This window comes from Coturnix japonica, chromosome Z (genome assembly GCF_054131305.1).
Source record: "Coturnix japonica strain WE chromosome Z, WE-NBRP24, whole genome shotgun sequence".
Lineage (NCBI taxonomy): Eukaryota > Metazoa > Chordata > Aves > Galliformes > Phasianidae > Coturnix > Coturnix japonica.
The window spans coordinates 63,328,776-63,349,045 of record NC_140702.1 but is presented as its reverse complement, the minus strand read 5'-3'; the positions used below and the strand labels follow the sequence as shown (position 1 = coordinate 63,349,045).

Here is a 20,270-nt window from a genome sequence, read left to right as displayed (position 1 = left end):
AAAAACTTGTGATGACAGGTTTTATTTGAGGTTCCCACAAAAGAGAGAATTGTTTCTTTATCTGTTCTAAGCTGCAAAGGTCAAAAAGTAATTCTTCAGAAAAAAACACTCATTTTTAAAGAGATTTTTTGTTGCCAAAACAAGCAAGAAAAACCATTGATTTTCAGTGTGTGATTACAATATAGAAGATACTGATACAGTGTGAAGAATTCCCAAGTTGAAAACACATTAGTGAACTTACGTTGGACTTTGTGTTAGAATCAAAATGCCTCATACTCATTGGGAATCCAATATTCATTGCACTGGGATTCAGGACACAAGGGCTGAAGATGCATTATGGTCATCATGTGACCATGCAATTTTTCCAAAGTTATTTTTTCTATGTAATTGTTTTCTGGCCATCTCTCTCTCTCCTTCATCTCTTAATGGTCATATATTCATTGGATAGGAAAGGGATTTTGTTGGGTTCTGATTGACAGTGCATCTGTTGTCTGTGTTCTTTTACTGGAAAGTAGAGTTTACACATTGTCACAGAGCCAGGGGCCCACTAATGGGTGAAGTGGGCATCATCATTTCCACTTGATGTGTTGAAAGCACACCTTTAAATGTTTTTGTTCAGATGGAGAGCAGAAAATTGCTTCACTGTTTAAGTCAAGATATGTGAGGTACTGAAATTTCAGTGTTTTGTTGGTTTTAGCCTTTGGGAAAGAATTTGCTAACAGCACGGTGTTTTGATTATACTGTTTAGTTTGAGTTTTAAAGTATTCCTGTTAAATGTGGGATTATGCTCTCTTAGACTTGGAAGCTTGAGTATGTATTTGTAGAAAGTTCAATGAGCCGTAAGCGCTAATGCAGTTAGAAGTAAAGATGTAACTTTAAGCTTCATTATCTTTTGCTCCATGTAGATTTTACTACTATGAGCATTAACACAAGTTAAAACTGTTGAAATAAGACCAGTGAAAAAACAGAACAAAACAGTGCAGTCATCTGGTGCTAAAGAAATACAGTTTAGATATTACACTGGGCTTTTATTGCAAAGTTAATAACTTAATGCATATCTGTAATTTTTTGTGGGTGCAGCAAAGCTTCTAGAAACTATGACATGTTTGCATAATTTCAATCCCCTCAGGACCATATTCTATTACTTTCACCATACAGGAACGAAACTGAGAGACTGAGATGAAGGAAGGGTCTTTTTATTTGCTCGGTTTTGATATTGGGTGTTGCAAACTCGTGGACATTTTGTATATTAATTGCTTGCACCTACAGAATGTTGTCAGAACCAGAGATAACCTGCTGCCTCCTTCTGCTTGAGATCTGAATTTGAGACTTTTTGGCACTTGCATTGTTTCCCTGGGGATGTTTTAGTTTGCTGCAGGGGGTAGCAGAGAGCGATTTCAGATGTGTGATGAACAGGGATAACTCAAGATCTGCTCTGCCCTAGACTGTAAGAGTATCCCAAGGAGACCACACTCGCAGCTTGATTAAGTGCTTAAGATCAGGAGTTTGAATGTAGGCCTTACTTTTATCAACACAGTTCACAGGGAATGCACAAAAGAATATGCTGAAATTGGGACATCTCATGGGATTGTTGGAAGCTCAGTGTAAATTTTCTGTTGTTTATGCTAAAAATATTTCATGATTAAAAAAAAGTTATGAAAGTCTGTGTAGCAACACCCTTGGCATTAAGGTAGTTTGTGTTTCTAGTCATAAGTTATTGAAAAGAAATTTCTCAAAAACATCAGGCATTTTCACCTGAATACCGACATGTCTAATTATTGAATCCATTCTGCTCTGTCTGTCCTTGGTGCTGTAATATATTGGGTTGTCGTATTTGAGTATGTCATGCTGAAGTTTGTTAAAAACATATAGGGCAAATTTTGGCTCTTTCCCAGTAAGAATGATTTGAATATACAAGCCTTTTCATCCTACAGTTAGAGAAGAGCTGAACACAGGGCTATTGCACTTTTGTATACAACAGAAATTGTAATTTTTAACTAACTCAGCTGTGAACTTCCAGACCACAGATGTTGTAGGTGTTCAATTATAGCTTTCACTTGCAAAGAACCCAAAACAACAGTTCTGCTGGAGAGACTCCTCCTAAAGTCCTGCAAAAAACCAACCAAACAACAACAAAAAAGAAACCCATATTTTTTTTCAGTTTTCCTGGTTAATTCATGAAACAGATACTTCTGGTTTTACTCTTACCTCACAGTCTGAAGGAGTTAAATATCTGAAAAGATAATTAGTGAAGAAAAAGAAATAGTAGAATTAGAAATTAAGAAGGAAACATTTAATGATGTTAATGTCAGCATAACATTTTAAAGAAGAATAAGGCTGGAATGTTGTCTATTTGTTTTAGGCTTTTCCTCAGTTGACCTGGTATATTGGTTAGAGGGTTTTATAGTAAGGGATACAACAAAGCAAATAATTACTAAAAAAAATATCCTGTATTTTTTTTGTTGCTCTCAATATTTCCCGTGCCAAGTAAGAATGTATTGCATGTATTTATTTTCTTCAGGTATACCTTAAAAAAACATTTCGTAGGCTGAACATGGTACTTGTTGTGAATAGAAACATGGCATAAGTAATCAATCAAAAACCCTGTAAAACTGATTATAAGCAAGTGTTTCACTCTTAAATCATTTTCAGTTGATTTTTAAAAGAAAGCTCAAATGAGAGTAAAATTTCTGTTCTCCACATCAGAAACATTTCCTCTCTGTGCTGAACAGATCCCTAAACAACAATGTAGAGCAAAAATCCAAATGTTCTTGGACATAGCTGGGTCAGAGTTCTGCACTCAGTTTATATCTGTTCAGTCCTAATAACTTTACCTATAAATCAGTTATTTTAAAAACACTTCGAGTCTGTCATTAGTGAGATTCTTACTGCATCGTACTTCTGTATGGAGATGCACAGCTGCACTTCCAGAGCAGAAAATACCTCTTGCACAGAGTTATCCCCTGGAGTAGCCCTGCAAGGTCCTGTCTGGATACAAACACTCTGCTAGTCCAGGGGAAGCATCTCTGTGAGAAGATGAGGAAAGTGGCATCAAAATGAGCCCTTCTAGTGTAAAAGTTGACTTAAAGTCAAATTCAGCAAAATATTCCAAGCTTAGAAAACACAGGAGTTGGCTGCCCTGAGCATATGAGTTCACCGTGTTCCTCTCTCCATCTGTTTGCCATTTTATCGTTTTGTACCGATTTGTTCACACAGGGAATGTTCTGGAGAAATAGCAAAGTTCGAGCGATAAATCTCTCTCTCTTTTTTTTTTTTCCCCTCTCCTTCAGCTGCAGATACTTACACATTTACAGACATTTCCTCTGTTATTCATTTCTGTAGAAGGAAGTCTTATGAGAGACAGTGAAGTTGAAGACTAGCCTGTGGTTTGTGGAGCTGTGACATTTTCTCCTCTATCTCTGTAGGGAGTAGTATCTCCTTTGGGCTCTTTCCGTTTGAGCACTGATGCTGGCATGCTGCATTACAAAGCGGCTTTAAGGCTGTTTTTTTATAGTGAGCAGGAATTCTTCCTGTTGCAATTAGAGCCAAAAAAAGATGTGTGTAGGAAAACTGAGAACATGCTGCAAAGTGAGTGTGTGGACGGAAGTGATGTTAACAGCTTTCATTTGGAAAAGACTTTAGAAGTTTTCAGTTTGGCCTTGGCATCAAAAGCTCAGAAAAGGGAAACAGTGACAGAGAGGCCAACATCAATGTCCTCCTGCTTACCAGGAAATTGTGATGGAGGGTGACAAGAGGATGGTCTGTTTAGCTGCCACCGCATCTTGCACATTTGTCTTATTTTAGGTTTATTTTTAGTGAGACAGTAAAATATTTGCATCCTGTGTGCCACTGCATAGGAGTCAGGCAGCTACAGCTTTACCAGTACGCTTGCCCTGCTGGCTTAAAGGAGTGAAGCCTCAGTGATCAATAATCTTGTATTGACGGATAAAATAAAACATACATTAACTTTGGCATTTCCTTCCAGCTGCAAATAAACAAATACAAAATGCCTGCCTTATGTTAAAATATTCACCAGAAGGCTGTTGGAGGCATTTGCAGCTAGTCCTATGTAAACATCAGTAGATTCAGGGAGCACTTGGAGGTTATTTCCTGTAATAAATACCACAAGGACATCGTAGAAAAAGGCACTGAAATAATTTTCTCAGAAAGGTCATTGCTTTCCCTATTTTACTTTCATAGGCTTTAATTTAAATATTTTCGGTGTGCTGGACTTAATGTTTATGCTTTGATTTTGTTTACATTCGTTTACCTTCTCAATCAATTTCCTCCTTGAGGAAACTTCCCTTAGTAAGAGCAGAAATGGTGTGAAAGCTTTCTCTGAAGGTTCTGGAAGCAAGCCTTCTCTTTCACATATCCCTCTGCAGCTGAACATAAGCATTTCTAGCTTTCCTACGTTGGCGCTGGGACCAAACCACCATGTGAATGGTTGTACTGATTTCATCTGGATTGTAATGCATACAGAACAGGCATTTGTTGGCCACTGGTTTGCAGTATGAGTCTAAATCCTATCTAGGCATGGCCCAAAGGCTAAGAAAATATTTTTGCAAAGGCCAGGTTCTCTGCATTATTGTTCTTTTGTCATTTCTAGGGAGAAAACACTGTATCCAGATTTTTCAGTGTGGGGAAGATTAACTTCATTGCCTGGGAAATTAAAAGTTAGATTCTAATTTTGCTAATGCTGTTGTATGTTTGAAAGGTGGTTGCAGCAGCTTAGAGCACAGCTCTTAAAAATAAATCAGAAGTTTTCATCTATTGCAAAGAATTGCATTATACTGCCTAAGAGGAGATGGAGACCTCCTGGCGATGTACCTTCATTTGAAAACTGCGAGCTCCAAATCCATAAAAACAGACAAACAGAAACTGACTTTCAAAGTATCCAATAAACCACCTCCTTGGATTTATAAGCAAAATCAGAATATTATTTTTGTATCACTGTGTAGTGCAATCTTTCTATGACACAGGCTAAACAACGATTACACTGTCTGGCCTCTTAAGAATTAAGGATTTCAGTCATGATTTTGCAGGCTTGTATCTCTTTTATGTATTTCACTGGAAAGTTTAAAGGTAATTAATTTATACAGCCAGCATTACCTACTTATGATCTTGTTCTTTTTAACCCTGAAGGCCAGACTTTGACAGCAATTGGACAGTAATAAGAGAGCAGATCCAGATGGAATCTATGGTGCTCAAGGGACTTCTCCCAAATACCAAGTATCAGTTCGCAGTGCGAGCAGCAAACTCCTATGGATCCAGCCCTGCCAGCACGCCAAGCGATGTGGTCCGAACGTTCAGTGAGTATAGTCACCATTTTGTCATTAATACTGTATTCTGGGGGCAGTCTTTTTTGGGAAGCTGGAGAAAGAGTCCCTCTCTAAGCCAGGGTTAACAAGCACCCTGGTTCAATGCTTTTCATTCCTGCCCATGGTGCTTGCAGCATCCTGTGAAGACTGAGCTTTAAATGAAGGTTAAAACTCCAGGTAGAAGCATTCACACCATTTCTCTGTTCTGGAGGTCATTGCCAGATATTTTTTGATTGCTGCTTATTGATTTTTGGGCCAGCTTCATGCAGAACTGATAAATGAATATCATGGGGAGAAATGAGAGAGACAAGACTGTTTCAATTGTTCAGGTGTAGTCATAAATGTGTATGTGACATATGTATTTTGAAAAATCAAGGCAAATCTTTACTGTTTCCTGAATGGTAAGGCTCTTCAAGTACTAATCACAACTATAAAAATAATTGTATAAACAGACAAGCATCCTATTTTCATGAGAAGCTACATGTGAAAATATTAGGTGGAAATGCATACAAAAGTACACATTTGTGCATCAGTGCAGGACCTGCACACTGAAATAAAGGATAGGTCCTGTGTGTTCCATCTCCTGATGGCTTTCTTCAGAGTATAATCCTCTGCCAGTACCCATGTGTCAGAGGGCAGGCTCAGAGGTGCTGTTGCTCCTCACCTCCCACAGAGCCAGTGCAATGTGTGAGCAAATCCCAGCCTCATATGTCAGTGCAGACTCTATACAGGAGTCTGAGCTGATGATGGTAGGGAACGCGACCTAACTGGACTATACTCTTAATGTGCCAAAATCCTTCTTGAACTTGGGAGGTTTTAAATACTTCAAAATCCAGTTCTGAAGGCATTCATAGGTGATAGAACACCAGGAAAAAAATAAAATAAAATGCCTGCAGGTAGTTTTAATAGATAATTTAGCCACAAGTCTGATTTTTGTCTTCTCTCACATGCACACTCAGCTGCAGTCATCTTTAATTAACAGGTAGAATACTAGCCAGCTGCTATTATATATATATTTTATATATTCTCAAGTAGGATGTTGAGCTATGTAAGCACAATTAGCATGTTGTAGAAATGTGGACCGCGTCTTCAATGATTGATTTAACCCAGTAAAGAGTTAGTTTTTAATTGCTTTTGTATCTTGAAAACTCTTGTCTTCTCTGATCCCATAAGGTGATATTCATCCTTTTTTTTTGCCTCTGCTATACTTTGAATCTCTTGAACAATTTGCATGATGTTTGTTGTGGCAGCTGAACTTCTAACTTCTGAAGAAAACATTTATAAAAACCATGAAGTTGTAATAGGCTGTGAGATTTCTTGGCCTTGGACCCTCAAGGTTCAGGTTCTTGTGCCTCAGCCACACTTACACACTTCCCAGTATCCTGTTTACCTCTGATGTATGTCTCCATTCTCTAGTCTGAAAACACAAAGCTAATAAGGGTGGAGTAGTCTTTGTACTGTACTTACTACTGTAGTACTCTAGGAAAGGCACTTTAAAAGTTTTTAATTTAAATTGGAAACCCCCTATTTTACAGAGACTGGTCAAGACGACTCTTAAACAATCACCTTTGTCAGTAGATTTTGGAGTTTGAATTTACATCTACTGTACATAAATATTGATTTCTGAAGAGGTTCATACTGGATATGAGTTTGACTGATACTGGATATGAGCTTGACTGATGTATCTTGATCAGATCTGAATAATTACTGCACCTGGATGTTGCTCAGCTCTCTGAATAGGTTCAGAATGAATTTGATATTAGGCATGTGGGTGAAACGTCAGCCACGAGGTTGATCTCTTGAACTGCAGGGCTGGCAGTTCTTGAAGAAGACCTTCATATCCCAGAACCACTGCTTTATCTGAGGTTTTATACCTACCTCTAGCCCTGCACATACAATGGACAATGCAAATCCAGTTACTTGGCCCATCTGGTGTTGTTTTCCATGGCTGACTTTACAGATAGACTTCCAGACACACCTGAAAGACTGTGCTCTCTTTTTCTGGGTAACTGCCTTCACAACAACCATCTTTTTCAGACTGAGAAATGGTGTTCAAAGGTGACAGAGAACGCATGCCTTTAGAAATAAATGCTGTGGTTTTCAGGAAGCAGGAGTGTGACTGAGAATAAAACTTTCATTTATCTTTAGTAATGATGTCTGTGTCAAACTGGTGTGAGGCTAACCAGATACATGACAACCTTACATGCTTCTAGGAAAGTTAAGCTTCTGCACTGAAAATTCCTACTTTACATTATGTATCTTCAACTACTAAAATACCTTCCTCCTTCCAGTAGTCAGAAAGACAATAATTACTTTTGGCTTGCCTAATCACTCAGTTCAGTTTTTCGGGTATAGACATTCAGTGTATCTGAGGTCCTCTGGATTACACCAGCTGGTTTTTGACTGTCTTTGCAGGGCAAGTGCCTTCCATACCTCTCCCAGACACATGCAGTCCTCTGGGGATGCCTTTAGGACCATAATGCATCTCAGATGGCACCAGATGCCTTAATCTCTCAAAGTGCCAGCAGACAGCTCTTAGTCACTTATGGTTGCTGGAAGGGTGTCAGACAGTCAGCATGTCTGAAACTGAAGCATCTTTGCTTTTCAAGGTACCTATCTCAGGAATTACTACTTTCATTATAATTGTCCTCCCACATAAGCAGTGAAGCATGCCCCAGATACGTGGTGCTATTTTCTGACAGCCTGGGTATTATTTCTCAGAAATATGTGAATTATCTTAGTTGTCAGAAGTCCATACAGTGTTTGACTGCTTTGTTCACAGAACTGTTGGTGCTCAGATCCTTAGTGTGTATAAATTTCAAAAACATGGAGCTTTATGTTTGCATAACCTGGATTTTTATGCTTGTTTTAAAATAGTTAATAACATTCTGATACTTATTTTAAGTGAAAGGTGAATTCCCAGCATTACTACAAAATGCACCTCCCACAGCCCATGCTGCATTGTTTAGCAAATATTTTAGTTCTTCCAAACGCACTGAGACAATGAGACCCATAGATGCAGAGTCCGCTCTACCTGGGCATCTTTTTCTGCTGGGTCTCATCTCATTCTCACATGTAAGTCTCTTATTTTTGTTAGAAAAGTGGCTGGATTTGCAGGACTCTTCACTCAGTTCAGCACAGAAAGTGGTTGTTATTGTTTGTAAAAATGCTCCTCTGTATGCTGACTGTATCACCCGGTGTGACAGACCTCTCAAGGTCTTTGCGAGTACAGCATGTGGCCTTGATTATCAGCTGTTGCCCACTTACCTGGTAAAAAAATGCATATTTGCTTTATATTACAGTGATCCTTTTCTTGTGTATTTGTAATGTGGTTTAGTTTATTGTTTGTTTGTTTGTTTTTGTTTTTAATAGAAGAAAATGATGTAATGAATCAATTTATTAATTTTTCCTTTCTAAATTCCAGACACAGACTGCAGGTGTTTCACTTATATAGTTGTTGGGGTTTTTGGTCTGTCAAATCTTTCAAAATGTCATGGACAATTTGCTTGAAAACAAAAGTTTTCAAGTATCAAGTTTAGTAACAACAAAAGCAATGGACTGTCCCAAAGAATCAGACAAAGTGTCCTCACCTGCATCACTTAAATACCCTTAATCTCCTGGGGAAACAGATGGTGTTTGCACTGTGCCTGGAAGGTCACCAGCCTTGGGCTTTGCCAGACTGACAGAGGAAGTGCCTTATGTTAAAAATATCCTCCTGCTTGTCTCCATGGTAAAGGTGACAGAAGTAGCTGCTTAATCTGGGTACATCCTTTTCACTGGGCCTGGCCATCAGCACCTAGCTTCTCACAAATGGGGGCATTCATATGCTCTGACTTGTGCTGAAAAAGGCATTGGCACAAATGCTTAATCTGCACAGGGAGTGGATGAGCCTGTTGAGGCTTGGGGCAGGAAAGGAGCAGTCCCTCATGCCTAGATGTTGATGGAAGTAATGGTGATGGGTCTAGGAGAGCGTGGATGGAGAATGTTTTCTGTAGAATTGCTTCCCACAGGTCTCCAAAGTTTTTACAAAGGCCACATTTATATTTGTTTACACAAACTGCAACAAAAAGCAAGAGAACCACCAAAGAATGTTCGGTGCTTCACTCTGAGTCACTGGCAGGAGTAAAACTCAGATAAAAATGCCTGGATGTATTCTGGACTGAGACCTGTAAGAAAATCTCTGCATGAAGGAGATCAGTCTGTTACCACTTCAATGAAACCTGACCTATATCACCTACCTCTTGTCCTCTTCTGATTGGTGTTCTTGTGGTCCTCATTACCTAATTGGTAAAACAGAAGTTTGTGTGGCTTTCTGTTAGCTTTTAAAAATATATCTTTGATACAGCTTAATCTCTGATTACTTGGAAAGAAGCTGTCTTAAGTTCAAGACCCCCACATGTTTTCTAATTAAAAAAACTAAAATATAAAACAGGATTATAAAACCTGGGAGAGAGTCTTAAACAGGCTTCATCTTGTACATTGACACTCTGATGTAAGGTAATGCAGGGCATATATAATTTCTGGAGTTGTTTCTTTTTGGCATTTGCAGTGGACTGCTTTGCTTTGTAGTCCTGGTTTGCTACCCACTACGAGGTGAGCTCTTCACCAAATCTATGCAGCGTTCTTAATGTATGGGATAACACGAGAGATTCTCTGCTTTCTGATTGCTTTGTAGTTTTGTTGTGTCATGTCATGTGTGAGTGTTATGTCACACCCACCCTACACCAAATGTAAGGCAGAGCAAAGCAACCAAGAAGCCAGTGGGTGTTTGATAGTGTCTGATCTTTTAGGTGAATATTCATCACCTGTACGCATTCAGACATAGGTAGAAGCAATCTTCTTTGTCTTCCCTGTGTTGCCAAAACTATTCACATGCTGGCAGGTAGAATAATGTAGTATGTGCCATGTGAAGATTAGATGGATCTGTAAGAGTGAGAAAGGGAATTTCAGGCCATTTGAGAGACCTGTGGACATCAGGGCAGTTTCTGATCTTAATACTTTTCCTGGTGATGCCAAACTTACATCTTGAAGGCCTTTGAAGAAGGGCCTCAAAGCAGTCTTTTCTGTCAGCCACAATTAGCCATACCTTCTTTGCTGGATGTAAATGCACCAGCTCAAATAGCTTAAAAGGAATCATCATCTGGTTTAAAATAGTGTGTACATGCCTTATTCCAGGTTCCTCTGTTGGAAAAGCATGAAACATTTAGTTTTGCCAGATGAAAGAGGCACACCTTCTGCTTGGAGAACCATGTTTAAGTTACCAAGTCTTATTGTGCACTGATGGCTACTGATGTCATTTAGTCATAACTCCACTCAAGAGAGTTACACTTGTGAGAAACAGCATGGCATTAAAATCACATACTATGCATGTAAGCAAGTCTACATATCGGAATGCAAAACTAGGACCAAATGTTTTCCTACAAATTAATATAAAGATACATGACTCTCTGTATTATTTCATTTCTACCATCCTTACTGAAATCCTTACTGAATGCATTAAGAGACAGAAAGCTTGCTTGAGAAGAAAAGCAGGAGGCATGTGGAAGAATTTCGACTATAACAAGCACTTATTCTGTAGTTTATAAATTGTAAAACTGAGTTTTACACTCTAAATTGTAAAACTGAGTTTGTGCATTGCAGTCTGAAAACAGGTTAGATTTTTTGTGACACATGACTGATCAGTAATGTGTGATTTTTCTTTTTTTTCAACTGTTATGACTTCTGTTACTCTTAGATAATTTTCTTTTAATTCATCCATTAGAAGAACTAAATTCATTCTGAAATACAAACAATATAAGCAGTGTAAATCTAAGAGCAAGAAGTAATATTACAGACCTGACTGAAAAGGAAGAGCATTCCAGCCAGCTGCAAATTGGTACATCTGCAGACAGCTGAGTTAATGCTGGGCTCTGCTTCATTAGTACAATTTCCAGTAAACCACAAGTATCTTTTATAAGATTTCTGTTTGGGCACATTGAAATTCTTCTGTAGAAATACATGTCATAGAAAATTGCTTTTGCCAAAGAATAGTATTCTGATTCAGTTGTGGATGGATGGAAAAGAAGTAGCCAACCTTCCTTCCTGGTGTAAAATTATTTGGAGGTGGCAATTAATCTTAGTAACTATTCATGTGAATATTGGGAATATGAAGCTGTGGCCACATTTTGCTAATACCCTTTTTTTTTTCTCTTGCTTTCTTTTTTCCCTGTAATGAATGCAGGATTGGGACCAGTTTGTAAATGTGCAGCCTGTTTCTTCAGTTGTTATCCTCTGCCTGTGCAGTTACTGTCACTAGCAAAAATAATTTGTATTTTGTACAGTTTGCCTCATCTAATCACCAGCTATAACTCTGTCAGTTCTCTGCTTACATGCAGTAGTAGAACTCAGTGCTGAATAATTCAACTTGATATTAAGTTGAATTGTATTATTTACATGTGATTAAGTATAAAAGTTAGAGTGGAGAGGCTTGTACATATTCTATCCTGGTCTGTTTTGGTTGGAAATTTGTGCGCCTCATTACCTCTATTCATTTGCTTCTGCATTTTCTGTGTGTCAGTGTGCCATGTGAACTCCATTGATAAGTAGCTTCCCAGGAGAATATGGTGGGGTAGCCAGTGAGCCAGCCAGGGCATGTGCTTTTATCTAGCGCACACATACTCAATTTCATAGCTGTCCATTAAGCCTGCTGGGCCTTGTTATCTATCACCCTAGCATCAGGTTGTTCAGAGGCGGCAGTGAAGCTCTCACTGCCATCAAGTGACTCTTAGGCATCTCTGGGCTGCCAGGTCTCCTTCCTGCAGACTGCTGTCCCATACAGGACTTTCTGTCTTTGATGTGTTGAAAAGGACCTGCTAACCTGCAGGAAAGTACAGGCAAGCTGGGGCTGCCAAAATAAACAAGCACATGTAGCCAGGACTTACAGAGGCTCTGCAAAGCCAGGATTACCTGTGCTGTTCTTAAGCGACTGCAGCGTATTTTGTGGGAAGTTGATGTATGATCCCCATTGTTTCACTGCTTACTAAATGTTTTATATTCTCAACCATATATTCTTAACCCTTTGCTCTTCTGGATATTTGGTTGACAGTGGGGTGAACAAGTGATGGAGTATTTATGAAAAGGAAGGGTTTGATCTAAACAAATATGGCTATTAAAATGTGGTCCGTGCTGAAAAATGGTTGGAGCCATTCTACAGGAGGAATTATAGATAAAAGTCTATTTACAATGGGAGTATGGAGCTTTTCCTGCTTTGTTAAGGAAACCCAGTAAGTGACTCCATGAAGGTCTTAACTTGTTTTGCTTTAAATTGTGTATCACTTGTGCAACCTGTCTCATCTTCAGGTGGACAAGTGTGTTGCCTGTACAGAACAAATATCTGTGAACTGCTTCTGATTTCACTGTTCTAAGTCAGGGAAGATTTCAGCTGCTGTATGTAAAGATTAAAAACATATGAACTGAGTACACCAGTTGTGTTTTTTCAGGTTCTGAAGAGTTAGGAAGTGGAAGTTACGGACATCGTTACATCACAGAAACAGTCACTGGTGATGATGATGGATTTGATGTGGATGACTCAGACTATGACATTTACATAGAAGAGGTAAATTTCAAGATTCCACTTCAACATTTCTGTTTTCTTTTATGTCTTAATGTTTTGAAGTGTCAGATCTCATCAGATAGATTTTACATGCGCAGATACAGTAACATAATTTCCTATTTTTCTTCAGTGAGAATGGATTTGTTACTTCAGATCTGTGTCTTGGAAAGTGTTTATGTCATGCCCATGTTCAAATTAGGTTTTACTAATTTGTGTTTACTTCTTTCCCTTTAGCTCAGACCACTTCCTGCTATCAAAGGAGGCAACAGAAAATTTCTGGTTGAAACCAAGGTCATGCCAGGGTCTAGCTCCAGGCTGCTGTCACGGGTCCTTACTACCACTTCTGAGCCCACCACTCCCACTCCCACCACCACACAACCTTCCACCACGGCCATGGTGACAACAGCCATGGCCCTCAGAAGGGGCAGCATGTCCTCTGCCCCGCGCCTCTTTGATCTTTCCTGTGATGAGACCATCTGTTCTGCAGACAGCTTTTGTGTTAATGACTATGACCGAGGAGGCTCACGTTGCCACTGTAACTTGGGGAAAGGAGGGGAGATGTGCACAGAAGGTATGTTCTTATGTGCAGAGCTCCTTTTTCACCAGTATGTAGGACTGTGCTTCCTTGGTTGCTTCCCAACAGGTGACCACCCAGCACTGCTCAGCGAAATGCCTGAGGCCTCTGAGCAGTGGCACATGCAGCAGGACCTGGTTATGGCCCAGGTTTTTAGACCAGACAGAGGTTGATTTCTCATTTTGTTTTTCTGAGGCAAGAGCTGTGTAGTAAAATAACAGAAGTACATTTTTTGAATTATCAGGTTGGGATTAATGGCTCCCTAAGAACAGTAAAATCTTCCATGTTTCTTTCATGCATCAGTCCCTTTGCTTCTTCTCTTTCCTTGACTATGTTTGAAGAAATTACTCTTTAATAAAGCTGGGAAAGACAAACCTATAGCTGTGTGGGGCAGATTAATCCTGCCCCCTGTATTTGGGAGTGGGAGGATGAAGAAGCCAGACATACTGGGAGGCACCCAGGCCTGCAGTGTCCAGCCATGGTATCTCCAGCTTTCATCTGGAGCATTCATCCCCCTTTGACTCTTGCTGCCGAGGCCTAATCTCTCCTTTCTGCCAGCCCTCACAGGAGCTGGTCACCCCAGTGAGTCACTCTTCTTTTTCCTTTTTTTTTTATTTTTTTCCTTTGGAATTATTTGTCTGTTGCTTTGATGATCAAGAGTCCAGACAAATGCCAGAAACTGTGCAAAGTGAGAGGTGAGCCTATGCAGCATGGAGAATGGAAAAGGCACATACCTGTGTAGTGCTCCTAGGTCTGCCCAGACCCAAAGCAAAGTGGGTTGGCCCTCAGTGAGGAAGGTCTGTTTCTTTGCTGCACAGCATCCTGAGCATTGCTTCCCAGTTGAGTGTCAAACTCTGGACAGCAGGTGTTTGAAATTGCAACAGACGGTTGCCATCAGTGGTAACTAACAAAAAAATAAGGAGACTTACAGAAAGATGTTGCCCCTTCTAATGGGATAGTGTCATTACTTGTGTCTTATTGCCCACGATGAACATGAGAAGTGCTGAAGATCTGTCCTGTTACTGGTGATAGTGCTGTCTTACCTGCTAAGAAGGAGCATCAGGGACACATATTTTTTTCTGCACACACGTTTTGAATATTCCTAATGTACTGCATTGTGCATCAGCAACACTGATGTACTTTAATTTCTCCTCCCAGTGAAGCAGACAGAGCTCATTCTGAAATCAGTCCAGTGTGACTCAGCCACAGGGAACAGCTGCAGATGTGATTTTTGGCCTTGATCTAGTATGAAAAGTCAAGGATGTATTTGAACTGTATACAGCCTGTAGTGTTAGTCCGTTAATGTGATTCCAAAAAAACCATTTTTCACAAGGGAGTTTTCTGTTCCTTTCTACTGGTAAGCAGTAGCATCACGCACCAATTTTGCTTTGTACTGAGTTTCTCCACAGCAGCCAGTATTGTTAAATACTATATTAGTCTGAATGAAAACAGACTTTTCTTTACAGTCAGCAGCTGTATGACTTCTTGGTCCAGTCAGTGCTGTTTGTGGTCAGGGCATGAGTTAATTCTGACTGCTATGGTTGATTCAGGATTATAACACCAGTTCTGTCCACCTCAGTCTCAGATGTTTTTTATTTGTTTGCCTTAATAACAAAGAAGATGTGAGAGCTGTATCCAGCTCCAAATACACAAGAAAAATCCACTCAGTATTCAAACAGCAAAGAGGAAGAAGACTCTTCATCCTTCCTACCTTATTAGACTTATCTCTGAGGCAAAAATTCAGGCCTGAAACTGCATCTGTCCTCAGTGTTTCTTGGGAAAATGAGCTGCAAAGGTAGCAGTAAGACATACCCCTCTTATTTTCTGTGCTGAAGCTGGGATGGTAGTCTAACATAAGACAGTAAAGGGCCAGGGCTGATGACATAATCCTATGAACAGTATGGAGGATTACTGCTGCACCCACAGAATGGGAGATGCAAGAACTTTCCTCTTCTTATCCCTCCCTGAGCATTCTGCCCTAAGCTGATTGGAGAAAGGCAATGGGGGCTCCTCGCAGCCACCATATCCAGCCAAATGCTGGAAATGGCAGCTGTGGAGTGAAAGTGAGTAAAACATCATAGGTCCTGGCTCAGTGTACATTTCCCAGATATGTTTTTGTAAAACAGAAAATTCCTTTGTCATCTCTGTATTAGGTGGCTACTTAAACTGAGATAAACAAACAGATGAATTCTATTTCCTGAAACAGAAACGAAAATCTCTTCAGAAAGCTCCACCAAAGTCAGTGATTAAGCTCTTGAGAAATATTTGTCCTAGAGTATCCTGCTCTTTTCCAAGTTCACTAGTTTCTTGAGAGTAGAGGAATTGTGAGAGGTGGTGAAAGGACAAGGCAGTAGGTTAACTGGTTGTTCACTGCTGCTGACTAATGTCTGTGCCTGGAGGAACTCTACCTTGCGTTTTCACCTAATGTTGTCTAGTGCTAAATATGTGTATCAATTTTTATACTAATAGAAAATGGCTAAACCACATGCTTCTGTCATTGCTTTTCAGATATTTCTATTCAGTACCCTCAGTTCTATGGCTACTCATATATTACCTTTGAACCACTGAAAAACTCCTATCAGACATTTCAAATTACCCTTGAATTCAGGGTAAGTTTAAGCAATTCCAAGTTTTCTTGGGTGCTTTAAATTTTATTCACTTTTTCTGATATTTATAGATTCACAGAATCAGAGAATGGTTTAGACTGGAAGGGATCTTAAGGATCATTGATCTCCAACCCCATACTGTCATACTGTGGACAACAGAATACTAAATTTGCTTCAGTACAGTTTATAACATGACTGTGTTGAGACTTTATACAAGCTTTATTCCTAAAGATCCGTCTTCACGTTCAAGGAATGCATACTACTTGGGTAATCTAGGTACAGTAGGAGACAGCTGATAGGGCTGCCTGAAGAGAAGGCAGCATTTGTAGATGAGCTCTTATTTGCATCCTGCACAAGGCAGCCTGGCAAACATCTCAGCCCAGGTACAAGCCTGTTGTGGAGCAGTTGCCACTTGTTGTCTCATGTTGTGTTCTAACACTCTTCTGGCAATTTGTCAACTCAAACTGTAGGATGGCTGTGAAAAGCCACTGCATCTGCTGCTATGAACATATGGATGAGTCTTGCCTGCCTGGGTAGTTTAGCTTGAAAAGCATCAGATTCTCTGAAGGTGTGAAGTGTGTGTAATCGTGTGTGGCAAGTCTCATGTCTATACACTTAACAGGCTTGCTAGATTCTTTACTCCCCAGTTACGCTTACATTTATCTGTCACTGTGAGGCTTAGTCATTGATTGTTCATGTTAATGCTGTCATTGCAGGCTGAATCAGAAGACGGTTTGCTACTCTACTGTGGGGAAAATGAACATGGCCGTGGTGACTTTATGTCACTGGCAATCATCCGACGGAGTGTCCAGTTCAGGTAAAAGACTGATTTCCAGTAGGCCCACCTCCATTCTAAATCTGATGTAAAGAGAAAAGGACATCAGTTCTTTCTGGTACACTTGGTGTTAAACAACTATCCTGTATTTGACTTCTGCCCTACGCAGTGCACAAAATGGATAGTATGTCTTCATTGTACCGATCCTACTTATTTTCTTCTCTAATCTTTATTCAGTGTGAGAACGTGTGTCCTGCTGAACTATTTGTACTCAGACCTTGGTGTAAACGTAGAATGATCAGTTTTCTTAGGGGTATCTCATATCCAGTGTTTTTGCCTCACAGCAAAGGGATCTGCAGATCACATAGCACAGTAAAGGATATCAGGCCAGCAAGGGGCCTGGAGCTTTCATTCCATACTCCTTGCTTGGATGGAAAATGTAGTTCTTTTTATGCGATGAGGGAGAGCATTTCTTGCATTGCCATTTATATGAGGTTTGAGATGAAGTCTCTTAAGGTTCTCTTTATTTAGAAGACTGAGTCCATAGAAAGTGGGGAAAACCAAAGTGGGGCTTGCTAAGCTTCTGTTTCTGTTTACCTGCACTGAAAAGCAATCAGAGAAAATGGCACGTGCTGTGCATGGTCAGCTCCACGGAGACACTGCTGGAGGTCTCCTTGTCAATCTCTGCTGGAAAACTTGAGTTTCATGTGGACACCCAGAGTTATTAATACAGTGCTACCTTTTTCCAGGCAGGTAGTGTAATTTCCAAGATAAATTACTGTGATACAAGGAACTCAGGTTGTAATTCCTTGCATCTTGAAACAACTTCAGCTGTGAAAGAGACTTGCAATGCACTTGATAAAGCTGGAAAATGCAAAAGCTTCTCCATGAAAGATAATACAACTTGAAACCTGGGACAGATCGTACTTAGACATCCTGTCTAATTTTCCTATTGCCTGTTAATATGTACTCAGAAACAGAAATGTTCCCAGAAAACAAGGGAGTATTCGGATGTGTAAAAATGTTTGATATTTGCTTAGTGAGAAATTGTCACCCTGTCCTCTCTGTCTATGACAGGTTTAACTGTGGCACTGGAGTGGCAGTCATAACAAGTGAAAACAAAATCAAACTGGGGAACTGGCACAGTGTCACACTCTTCAGAGATGGAATGAACGGCTGGCTCAGGATGGATAATGATGCTCCAGTTACAGGAAAATCTCAGGTAGGTAGTCTGCACCTGCAGCTTGACCTAGGGACCTTTCAATATTGCAATATTTTTTTTCTTGCCAGTAGGAGTCTGATCAGATTTGAAAGGTTCATTTTCTATCGTCAGTGTTGGGGCATTTAAGCATGAACCAGGATCAGTGCACAAATTACCTCTCAGCATGGGTAGTCTAAAATTCATGTAGATAGATAACCCAGTGTTAAATCCCATCCAGGTTATCCTACCGTGCTCCCTCCTTGCTCTGCACCCTACTCCTGCACTTCTTTCATCTTTCATAACAAGCTGCTCGGAGAAATTTGCCAGATTTTACAGCTGCTGGCTCTGTTATTTTCTTTTTGAAGTCTCAGCTTTTCCACTTTCTCAACAAGGACAGATTGCTCATATGTGTGTTTGTATATAGTTATGTACAATATACATATGGCCACACAAGATTTGTATAGTAGAGTATAAATAAATGTATGCTGAGGACATAGATTTAAGCACTATAATGGAGATAGACATTCTGCCCTGACTTAACAGTATTACCAACTGTCTCATATGAGACCACCAGGATAAAACATAATGCAGGAAATTATCTTGATTTTCTCATCTCTTACCAAACCAGAAAAGAGAAACAAAATGAGGACGCACAGGGGGGGGGAAAAAAAAAAGACAATTTTAATTGGTTTGTATGTCTTTCCTCCTCCTTTTGAAAATGACTATTGGCTTGCCAACCCTGGCACTGAAAAAGGGACTTCAAGGGACCCTATTATTGCTTTACACTTCCATGTGCAAGCTCTGAAAGAAAAAAAATCTCAAGAACTAAAGTGATAGAAAGGGGATGAAGCTTGTCAGCATAAATGCTGGGTGCTTGGAGGCAATGGCAAGAACTTCTGTTTCGCAGAGTGCTCATCAGCTGAAAATGACAGAAAAGAAGGATTTTAGTGTCTGTCATGTGTCACTATGTGTTACCAGTGCTGCAAGGCCATGTGAAAGGCACATGTGATTCAGAGTGAATCAGGAGATGGGTCCAGTAGCAGCTTATGCTGTTGTATAGAATTTTGCTGGGACTGCATGTACATCTGTACATAAGGCAAGTTGAAGAGGAAGAGATGCATAGAAGGAGGATTGTTGTCCACAGATTCTACCTCCAAAAGTGTTTGATAGTGGACTCACACTTTTCTAAGTGCACCTACACCAGAAAAATAGTCATTTGGTCCAGCTGCAATTGACTCCACCAGAACCTGTGGCTCTGACAGTGTTGTTGCTCCACTGATTCTTCCTCAGTCCTTCCAAGTTAAAATTACCTATTACCTGATGTCAGCAAATGATTGTATGTCTGACCTGGTTCATGGAGATGTTAGAGAGTATCCATAAGAGTTGGAGCATGACAGACCCATGCAGGAAAACATCAAGGGCTGTGGGAGCTGGCAATCCTGGAGGAGAGCAGGAGGACTGTGTGCCCACAGCCCTGCAAAATGCCAACCTATGAAACCCTGTGGATAGATGAACTCTCTGTAACCACAGGCTCCACATGAATTATTTCACTCTGCTGAAATCCAGATCCATCTGATGTGTTTCTGCAGTGTACTGCGCAGCAGACACTCACAGACTCAATAACCTTGGCTAACTTAGCCTGGCAAAACGTAGCCCTTGGGGACAGGGCTTATTGTCATAAATACCATGGAGGCAGGGCAGGACTGAAAAGTCCACAGATTGTCTGGGCTAGTGATCAGCTCTCAGGACACACTAGGTAAAATCTAGCCATGATTAAAAGCAGGGGTTTAAAATGTTTTATTCCAGAGGTCACAGATGTTTTGAAACAGCTTTTGAGTAGGAGGCAAAATAAATATGTTGATCAATTTATGAAAAGAATTATGTCTCAGTAGCCCACGTTATGGAGGGGTTTAAATTAATGATCAAAAAAGTTCAGTTTAGGTTTTTTTCATTCCTCCTATGCGTTGCAGTAGTGCAAGTAAACTTGTACGTGTAGGGTTTCCATAGGTAGGTTGAAATCAAGTAATAAAAGACCAGGAGTAAATTTAGTGCTGGTAAAGTGGGCAGAATCCTCCTGAAGTTGAAGTGGTATCATATTATGTCTTGTCTTGGTTTTTGCTGTTATCTTTGTTTCATTTTATTTTTATTCAACACTCAGCATTTGCTGAGTTCTCCCAAATGACAGCATCATATTGGTCTGTG

General features: G+C 40.0%; 1 protein-coding gene across 2 annotated transcripts in view; it reads left to right on the top strand.

The window, feature by feature from the left end:
- Positions 1 to 20,270, top strand: part of EGFLAM (EGF like, fibronectin type III and laminin G domains) — a 72,094-nt gene that overhangs the window by 27,194 nt on the left and 24,630 nt on the right. For both annotated transcript variants that reach the window (XM_085528796.1, XM_015848483.3), the window contains exons 7-12: positions 5,146 to 5,312; positions 12,800 to 12,915; positions 13,147 to 13,483; positions 15,995 to 16,095; positions 16,809 to 16,909; positions 17,945 to 18,089. In XM_085528796.1, coding sequence (XP_085384922.1) covers positions 5,146 to 5,312; positions 12,800 to 12,915; positions 13,147 to 13,483; positions 15,995 to 16,095; positions 16,809 to 16,909; positions 17,945 to 18,089 — 967 coding nt within the window. The remainder of the gene's footprint in view (positions 1 to 5,145; positions 5,313 to 12,799; positions 12,916 to 13,146; positions 13,484 to 15,994; positions 16,096 to 16,808; positions 16,910 to 17,944; positions 18,090 to 20,270) is intronic.